Here is a 10,442-nt window from a genome sequence, read left to right on the forward strand (position 1 = left end):
TTCAGAATCATGAGGCCCAGCTTTTTGGATTTAGGGCAAAAGGTTGCACCTGATTGGAATGGTCCCTAGAAAAACACAAACCAAACAAATAAATAGATAAAATTCCAGTTCATAAATCCCATTGGGAGACGTGATTTCTAAATACTTGAAGGTTAGGAAAGTAATTTCATTAGAGTCCCTCTCTCACTTATACAAATTTCCCAACCACTGCGTGAAAGGAAAGAGGGAAAGAGCGTTCTCTTATTTTATCTCTGCAAAATAAGTTTTCCCACCTTTTCTCCCCTCCAATTTCTCCACCCACCCCCCGGCCCTCTTTTTTTTTGCTTTCAACGGTAATTCGTCCTCCTCCCTCTCCGGCTCCCCACCGGAGCCCTAATTAGGATTAGGGTTTGGGCGGGAATCTCCGGCGATGGTGAGCGGCGACGGGAGCCGGAGCTACTGCGCGATCGAGGAGGAAGGCGGCCAGAAGAAACCCAATTTGACAAGGCGGGCGCGGTCCTGTGCCGGCCAGGCCCAGTCGTTCTCCACTGGCAGCAGCGCTGGCGGGTCGCCGGCGAGCCGGAACTCTCCGGCGATCACGACCACCCCAGCCGGCGAGGGCGCCTTCATCCGGCTCAACCACCTCGGCGTCCACGGCGATGCCGAGGAAGGATCGCCCTCGAATCTCAGGTAGGGAGATCGACTGCGTTTTCGATCTTGCCGCTTCCTTTCCTGTCTTTATATCGTAATTTTCGGGTTGTTGGGAGCTTTTAGTTGAATTGCCAGTTCTTGATTGGATTGATTGTGCTTGAATTTCTTGTTTTGCTTTGGATCGGTAGATAATTATTGTTTTCATTGTTGCGGTTGTTGTATGCTTTTGATTTTGTGGTGGACAGTGGGAGGAAGAAGAAAAGGGTAACTAGAGTGGTCGCTGGCGATAAGACCGGAAGGGGACTTCGGCAATTTAGCATGAAAGGTGATGTTATCGAATTTGCGAATTCCTGAATTTATGCTTATTTGGTTTTCGGCTGTTTTGCTTCCTACTTGGTTTTCAGAATATTTGTTTTTTTGGCTTTGGCGTACTTGTATTGGTTGAATTGGATAGATTTTTTTTTTCAATTTCTGGCGTGAATGGGGATGCAAATGGAAGTATTTGAATTATGTGGCTTTGATGAGAATTACGTGTCGTTGTTATTTTCCTTACAGTTCTGTTTCATTGATGTATTTTTTGCTACCAATTTTCTCTGAAAGACGTTATCGATTCTTTGGATTGTGTTTTTTGGTGAAGTTGAATGTGGATATTTGGAATTTAAAGGAACAGGAAAGTATTAATGTGATTAGTGTTGCTGGAGTTTACTTGGTTTTTGTTTTGATATATGGTTTTAGTTTGGATAATTAATTTTCTTACTGGTTTCTGATGTTCTTCAGTATGCGAGAAGGTAGAGAGCAAGGGTAGAACTACATACAATGAGGTAAATTTGCTTCCTTTGGTGAATCCTTGGGACTTTATTCCTTTTTCTATTCTTTGTTTATTTATATACCTTGTTGTACTTAGCACTTTTCTGGTCAATTATATTGAATATTTTATTAGATATATGGGGATTTAAGCAGACAACATGAGCCCACATGGTCTTCACGCTCCTGGCTAGGTGGATGGGCTTAAGGCATTCAGGTTGAAGGATGTCTCATGTTCGTTACCCTTGGTGTGCATCCCTTGGCACAAGGTTGAAACCAATGGTAAACTAACCCCAGTGGGCAGGGGGAGCTACTCATAGACATTTACACTGCAGGCACTGAATCAGGGCCATGGTCAACATGTCACCTCTCGGCCCATCTGAACCACAATGATGGTTTCTCCTTGTTACCAAAAAAAAAATGAAAAAGAAACAAAAAACGAACATGAGGTGGTGTTGATCCAACAACTACAAAGGGAAACAAAGAACAAAGGGATGCTATAAATAACATGCCCATAGGGTTATCTGAATCATATACCAATATTTTTGCAAAATGAACCTAGAAACCCAAATCTATCACCGAAGGTCCTCTGATTCCTCTCTTGAGGATTGAACTATGTTGATGCAACACTGTATCAGTTAATAAGACTTTTTTTGCAGTAAACAAGAGTGTTTAAATGGTATAGCCGTATAGAATCTCAAGGCCACCAAATATCAAAAAGAAATCTTCTTTTGTTCTTATTCTCAACAGCTAGTCAAGGTCAGAAATCCACTTATGGAAGGGAGATTTAAAGTAACATGCTAGGAACATATATTATCCCTTTCAAAATCTTGTTTCTTATAGAAACCCTGAGCCAATGGATTCCAATGTGGAACTTGTGAGCAGCAAATATGAAGACATGTCACAAGTGCAAAAGGGCAATCACCTGTACTTGTCCTGGAGAGAAAAACTAAAAACCTGGGACATGCTTTTGTGCTTTAAGGACTAAACAGTAATTCATGAAGTCGATCTGGAGGTTCTAGACACTGTGTCCATATTAATTGTTGTAGTTTGCCATTGCATTGGGCTGGGGTTTCTATAGAATCCTTCAAATGATGAATTAATTGCTCTCTCTGGACTGGTTGAGCATGCCAATCATCATACTCAGGATATGATTATGCTTGATATTTGTTGTGTGTTTGAACTTGTTTTTTAAATTAGATTGAACCATAGGTTCCATGATGACCTTTCTTAAAAAAGTGAGTACCTTGCTTCTTACTTTGTGAGTGCCTGAGTGGTATATCCCCTGATAGCATTATCTTGCATGCAACAAAAAGATAAAAGACTTATCAGCTGATGGCTATGTGCACCTTACGAGTAGTTTTGTACATAAACTTTAACTTGTGCCCTCTATTCTCTTTATCTGGTTGCTAGCATTTAGCTTGGTCTGACAATTTTCTATTCTTGCATTCTCAGGTTGCTGATGAACTTGTAGCAGAATTTGCAAATCCCAGCACCATTGCGGCTCCTGACCAGGTATGCTTGTCAACTATATTAATTAAATACTTGTCTGCATAGTTCTTTATCTGATTTTATTTCTTATTCGTTTATATGGCGCATTGGATTGCCAGCAACAATTTGATGAAAAAAATATACGTAGAAGGGTCTATGATGCACTGAATGTTCTTATGGCAATGGATATAATATCAAAGGATAAGAAAGAAATACAATGGAAAGGGTTGCCTCGCACTAGCTTGAACGATATTGAAGAGTTAAAGGTTTGAACTTTGACTTCGCTATGTTTTACATTCTAGAGAATAATGTCATATAATTTACTGATTTCCTAAGTTTTGGATGAGATATTTGGTACGCTATGGCAATGAATGTTTAATGAGCTGTATTATGCAAAGCCATCCATGAAGGGGTTTGAAGCTATCATCTGAAATATGTCTTGTTTTCTCAAAATTGAAATTATGACAGGCTGAGCGCATAGCATTAAGAAATCGTATCGAAAAGAAAGCTGCTCACTTGCAAGAACTTGAGGAACAAGTATAGCAAAAACATTCTTTATGCCTTCTTTTTACAATTCATGTTACTCTTTACAGTTGCTAATTATTATGGTTTATATTAATCTATTATCTAGTATCCCATTGATTTGCTATCTTATTTTCTTCTTTGGGCAAGGATTCTGACTGTTTCAAGATCATGTGCCTTGTAGATGGTTGGTCTTCAAAATCTTGTTCAGAGGAATGAACAGCTGTATGGTTCAGACAACAATACTTCAGGAGTGGCTTTACCATTTATCTTAGTTCAGGTATACACATCCCTTGTACTTCATTTACTCTTGTCGGTAATTTTATTTTTTGTGGGCATTTGTGGTTTGCGCATTTCTGGAAAGTAACTTAAGAGACGACCTTTTCCTGTTTCATCAGAGCATCTGATTGGCATTTGGCAGCTGACAAACTTTCATTGTTCTTTTTATTGTTGTGCTTGAATTCCAGTAGTATAAATTTACATTCTTAATGCTGAGTATGAAGAATAAGAATAGAAAAAACGTAACAGCAAAGGAAAATATTCAACGTTCTTCTTATAAATGATCAGAAATGTCACGTGACAGAAGCAAAAAGTGAAAAACACAAAGGACTAACAAGGGGCAAAAGTCGCCTAACAGGGCCTAAATCCCATTGATTTAGAAGAAAAAGATGATCTTGGCCGCATGATTTGGGGTTTCATGGAAAACATTGATGTTGACAGCTGCTTTAGGTTAGATAGATAATATACAGAATAAAGGGCGAAGGGTACTTGACTCAGCAGTGAGGTTAATTGTAGACAAGTAGATAGCAGACAGATGAGGATTCAAGTTCAATCTAGATGAGAAAGGGGGTGATTCTTTTTTAACATTGATGAGAGCAGGAACCCAGCATATGCAGTGATATGCAGATGGTACATTGAAAGACTAAAGTAGCCTCCCTAAGGTATAGTTGAAAAATAATAGTACAAGAACAAATAGGACAATAACATTTAAGATATATAATATTTGCATAGAACTCTTGTAACGGAATCATTGTTTTAGATTGAAAGCTCGTTTAGTTCATTGAGAGGGAGATTGTGGGAGACGGAGGCATTTCAAAATGATATTGTTGCTGAGGAACTCAATGAGTAGAGCATTTCATTTGATGATAATCCTTGGTCAATGAGCAAGCTTTTCAGTGATAAATTTTGATGAATTTGTGGGAACTTGAGGAAGTATGAGTGCCATAGCAAAGTATGTGTGTGTGTATTGGTCGGTGTAATAACTTGTTGAGAACTCATGGGGAGCTTAAATTTTTGGTGAATGTTCTTGTGGCATAAATTCGAGCTGAGCAGAACAGCTGCTTATACCAATAGACAGCAACGGAGTATGAGTTTTCGATTGAAGCTTGTTGTGTTTCTCATGGAACCAATGGTGGAGACTTTTTGCAGCAAATGTCAACATACCTATGGAAAGCCTGTTTCATTCTCTATCTATAACAGCAAAGCACGTGAGTGTGGGCATTGATTGGTAGTGTCTTGTTGAGACCTCCTGTGAGCCATGTTTGATTTATTGAATGTCCTTAGGGAGTAGATTTAGCTGAGTGGAATAGCTGCCCATACAATTAGACAACAATGGAGCATTGAGTTTTTTTTTTTTTTATTGAAGCTTGTTATGTAACCTTTTACAGAGAAATCTTGTGGACATACCAAAGGAAAATTATTTTCATGTCGGCCTATAATAAAGAAACATCTGAACATTTTCAATTTGGTGGGACACGTCTATGGCAATTGACAAGTAGGTATACATAATGCAGTAGGGAGGTGAGAGCTGCCAGGCATCCCTATTAGAATAGCAAATCCCACTTAGTTAATTTGTTTGTGCATTTTCGTGCATTATGCAATGCTTCCCTGCTATCATGTGCAGGAGCTGTAACTTTTAGCTAGCACGCCACCTATCATGAGGAAAATCCTAATTTCGTTTTAGCCTTTGTAGGTTCCAGGTGCCTTATCTTATGTGGCTTTATAGGTAACACTCTACATACTGTCTTATAGTATAGGTGCTGCCCGTTTGCTGCTCTTCCCACGTTGCTCCATTGCCTAACCTGGTATAAGAACCGTGGTTGTTTTCTTGCCTTGGTCTCTTTTCTGTCTATTTTACCTTTTGTTTTAATTGCACTTCTTTTTCCCAACTCGTTGAGACAGTTGTATTGCTGTTGGAAAGAATTTATGTACTGGAATATCAATGTGAATGACACTCTTATCTTCTTTTTTGCTTGATGGCATGCAAAAGACGCGCCCTCACGCAACTGTTGAGGTGGAAATATCTGAAGATATGCAGCTAGTGCATTTTGACTTCAACAGGTTAGCTACCGCTTCTTTTCATGCTCCACAGCAGTTCTCTACATATTCTCTGTGGTATTTTATTCATCTCTGTATGTTTCCCTGTGTGTAAACTTTTGGTCATGTTTGCAGCACTCCATTTGAATTGCATGATGATGCCTATGTCCTAAGGGCCATGGGACTATGTGGAACACAACATAGTGATAGAGTACATGATATTCCAACTGCAAATGGTGGGGAAAGCTCCAACATGTTTGGGATGTACCAGCGTTCATTGCCTCATCCCTCAAGGTCAAATGCAGCAGGCGGGCTTTCCTCATCACCTCCAGTTCCAGGTATTCTTAAAGGGCGTGTCAAGCTTGAACACAATGTATGATTATGTTAGGAATTCAGCATATGGGTAAGGGCTTATCTGCTCTTGTGTATAGTGTAAATTAGGATCAAGCCAGTTGAAAGGATGGAAGAGATGGATAATGGGGCTCTTGTTTCCTGCCTTGGGCTGGCGTTATCATGTTTTAAAATCAATTATTTGATAATGCAATTCAGGTTGTTTTTTCCTTGCTCTAAGTGCAATTGCACCACAAGTTCCATTTTTTTTTTGTCTCTACCCAAAATTTGGATCGGGGCTTGTAAAACCGAGTGTCTGAAAGTTGGTAGATATGGGCCTAACTAGGCATGGGTCCGAGTCTACGGGATCGTGGTCTTGGGACCAATCATGTTGGATCGCTGAGCCGTCGAGAGCGTAAATAATATTAAAAAGTGTAATTGTAAAAATGGCTCTTGTATGTTTTAATAGCCGGTATGGTGAATACTTGTTGCTGTTCACCTTCAAATTTTATTCCTAGTTTTAAATTTCCTAAACCATCGGATTTGTCTCACAAATTTCCCATGGATTAGGCCATCAGGGGGCGTTTTTCATGCTCTTTCCTATGAAAAAGACCTTTCATAAGAAAATAGTCTTTTTTCTAAGGGGATGAATCAAACATCCCTATGGGAAATATGTGCTGGGGCTCACAATAAATGCAAAAATATCTCTTTCTTATCAAGACAGTCACATCGCTTTATGGGGGAGCATTTTCCTGCCTGGGCATCTCTTTGACAGCGAAGTGGCTTCCTTTATGTGGGAGCCTAACAAATGCCCCCTTAATCATCATAAGATCTCATTAAAGGCTGTCAACAGGAGGGTTATGTGACCCAGCCGGACGCACCAACACCTGCCCAAATAACATCATGTCAGGTTGGGAAAATGAAATCCCAAACCTGACCCGCATGATTCAGAGTATTTAGATTGGAAAATGAAATCCCAAACCCGACCCACATGATTCAGAGCATTTAGGTTTTCTTTTTTCTTTTTACATAGGTCAGCCAGGGCCTGTCAGATGTCAGCAAACCATAGGCCAAACTTGACCCCACATTGTTCGGGTTGGATCCGAATAGCTTTTGGTCGGTTTTTTTATGCCCAAATATGGATAATTGGATCCAGGTTGGATCAGATAATGAGACAAAACCGGTCTTGACAGTTATACATTAAAGAATGTAATACACGATCCTATTGGCAAATACTAATATGGAAATCTTAAGTCCATTCCAGGAATATGTGGTAATGCATCCAACTTTCAAGAGAATCCTTCAGTTGCAATTCACAAAATAATTAATGAGTATAATTTTTAAATTCATATTTTGTATGAAAACGAAAAGAAAAAAATAACATCCCATTTGAACAAACTACTAAGTTGCTTCTTGAGTTTTATCATAAAATAAATGAAAAACGACTATAATGTACCACAAAAATAATACGTTTTCAAAAAATGCCTCACAATTTACCAAATCTGTCAAATAGACAATTCCACTGGTTCTAAAATTTTAGGACCTTTTTACCTTTCTCATGTGCAAACCTCACGAATTTTGCAATCCCATGCAAAATTTCTCAAAAATCAGTAGAACAACTTCTTTTCTTAGGTCTATATCTCAGCCATCCGACATTGAAAAACTATATTTTTATAACCGTTGGAAAGTTGATACACAGATCTTGAACTTTCCTGTTTTGAGTTAGAACTAAAAACCCCTCTAAGGTTTTCATTTCTAAGATCCAAACCCGGAACAAAAATTTGTTGTATAGACTATTATAACTGAAAAATCTATGTTCCAGAAGGTGTTTCTTTCCAACTGTTCATCAGATCAATGTTATCTTGGTGGTGTTGAAAAGTTAACGTCTTTATCTTCCTCTGTTATTTTTTCTATTTCTCTGAATTCTTGGCACAGGTAGCTAAAAAATAACATATAATCATTGGGATAGGCATATCTATCATTTCTTTTAGGAATGTTCTCGAGGTTGTATCTCAGTGCTTGTTCGTTGTTTTCTAATGAATAAAATATTGTTGAAAAGATATTTTCATCTACAATCTTTATTTTTTTGTGTTTTTTTGGATTACTTCATTTTCTAGGTAAAAAATCAGTGACAATATAAAGTATCGGCGATGAAGTGCTGTCAAATTATGTTTCGCTAGAAATATTTGTTCAAAATGAAACATCGCATTTAATGCAATAGTAATTTCACATGTTGAAAAGAAATTTCACATCACCACATGCAAAACTTCATGAATTTCACAAATATTTCAGGAATTTTGCAAACTTTTCAAGAATTTTACACCCAACAATGCAAAATTCTTTCCATTCTTTCAAAAAATGAAGTTGCTTATACATTGCATTCATTTTCATTCTTTTATACAATGAAGGCGCTTGCACATTGTATTGGGAGAAAACATCATCATTGTCTAACACATCTGAAGGGCTTTCATAGTTCATTAGAGCAGAGGTTCCTCATCAATTTTATGTTTTTTATGAGGAGAACAAATTTTCAGCTAATCAACTTTTGCACTCACGAATAACTCATGTACTTTTGGTTTTCTATCTTAACCATACCATAAGATCTCATTGTCGATACTTTTACCAAAAAATTCATCGTCGATGAAGTACCACAGATCTTTTCACCATGATACTTTTATAAAAAAAAACATCTTCAATGAAGTGCATCTTCTCATTGTTGATGCTTTTACCAGAAAAAACTCACTTTTGATGAAGTGTCGCTCATGCTTTTATAGAAAAAACTCACCGTCGATGAAGTATCACCCTTGCTTTTGGGGGTTTTCACCATCAGTGATTCGGTGAACTGCTGCCGATGTGAGAATTTTGCAAAGCTAAAATATTGTTGTAAGGATTGGAGACCATCGGTTAGAGACCAAAAGAACCCTAAAGTTACGAAAATAAGGCATACACATGCAAATAAGGGTTTGAGAAACGAAACATTATTTATATAGATAGAAATTTTGCAAGAAAAAAGAATTTTACAATACCATTGTGATACTTCTTGAAAATTTCACAATATAGGATTTTTGCAAGTTTTTAGTAATTTCACAATACTTCATTGAAAATTTTGCAAGGTAAAAGATTTTACAACAATTTTTGGAATATCGCAATATCAATAGCGATTTTGTTGACAAGTTTCACAAATCCATCAATTTTTACCATCGTGACCTATGAAAATCTAAAATTTGCAGCTGCGAGAGGCAAACATATTCAGAAAAAAAATGAAAACTTGCAAAATTGTCCATTTGATATATTTGTTAAATTGTTTGGTATTTCGAGAAACATGTTAAATTTGTCATAGAGTAGGGTCATTTTTTGCACGGTAAAAAAAACATAGGGAGAGATGGGGACCTCACCTATCGGGTGCGAGGATCGAAGCGGAAGCCATGGCGCAACTGAAAGGAAAAAATTGTTATCGATTAGCCGGCGATGGGTGAAGATGGACGAATATTTGAGGGAACCAAATCTTTTCCTCAATGATCACTTGCACACGATTTAAAATGAAATTCAGATGTTGAACTCAATAAATCTCATTAAAGTTGTACATGCCTATTTATGAAATAAAAAGAACCAGAAAGTTAATCTCACCCTGGACAAGACTCAAGAAGGGGCATCCCAACGAGAGTCTTGGGATAACAGAGAGTCCACCTTAGATGTCTCACTCTGACAGTCCTTGAAAAAGTGACTCTCACTTTCTCTCTCTTACTCAATCCCAATTGGGCAGAACTCTAATTAGGCGGATCTGGGTTCTGGATGAGGCAGAAAAAAGGGTCCATAACGGAATGAAATCTGGATCAAGATTGCTTCCCAAATTCAAACCATTGCCAGTCTGAAAAAAAACTGAAATGATGCAACTGTAAGTCCATGGTCTTCACATTATATGCAGCGTCATTGCATGGTGGGTATGCAGCAACCTACCTGACAACCATCCAATTTAGCATATCTTGAGATGAGTGCGGTGTGCATCTCAAAATCTGTTGAGACGGATGGCCAGCAGAATTGGAGCTGCATTCTGGGCATGCGGCGGCGCTGCATAAAAAATGACCTTAAGTCCATAACTTAAACTGTGCTACTCAAGCGCATGTTAGTGGTCTCCAAAGAAATAGCTCTTATGGAATAGAAATGGATACAAGCATTACTGAATCTAACTTAATTGGATCTTGCTCAATGAGATCCAGATTCAAAATTAGAGTTAGATCGAAAAAAGTAATATCCACTATAATATGAGAACGAGCGTGTGAACAAAGATTTATATGAATTTTGTTTTAAGTTTTTTTTATTGAATCATCTGATTACACTGCACACGCAAG

At 38.0% G+C, this 10,442-nt stretch overlaps 1 protein-coding gene across 2 annotated transcripts; it reads left to right on the top strand.

Annotated features, from left to right (window-relative positions):
- The first annotated feature begins 216 nt into the window (after window positions 1-216).
- Window positions 217-6,330, top strand: LOC149829220 (transcription factor-like protein DPB). 2 transcript variants are annotated; one of them, XM_090017309.1, is made up of 9 exons: window positions 217-669; window positions 876-955; window positions 1,408-1,451; window positions 2,890-2,949; window positions 3,045-3,191; window positions 3,394-3,462; window positions 3,632-3,727; window positions 5,717-5,787; window positions 5,899-6,330. In XM_090017309.1, the coding sequence occupies exons 1-9, from the start codon at window positions 410-412 to the stop codon at window positions 6,140-6,142; spliced, it is 1,071 nt and encodes a 356-aa protein (XP_089873435.1). In that variant the 5' UTR covers window positions 217-409; the 3' UTR covers window positions 6,143-6,330. The 2 variants fall into 2 exon arrangements, with proteins under 2 accessions (XP_089873435.1, XP_089873436.1); XM_090017310.1 differs by lacking the exons at window positions 3,394-3,462; window positions 3,632-3,727 and having other exon boundaries at window positions 328-669.
- The last annotated feature ends 4,112 nt before the right edge of the window (window positions 6,331-10,442 follow it).

This window comes from Nuphar pumila, chromosome 9 (assembly GCF_984573655.1).
Source record: "Nuphar pumila chromosome 9, dmNupPumi1.hap1.1, whole genome shotgun sequence".
Lineage (NCBI taxonomy): Eukaryota > Viridiplantae > Streptophyta > Magnoliopsida > Nymphaeales > Nymphaeaceae > Nuphar > Nuphar pumila.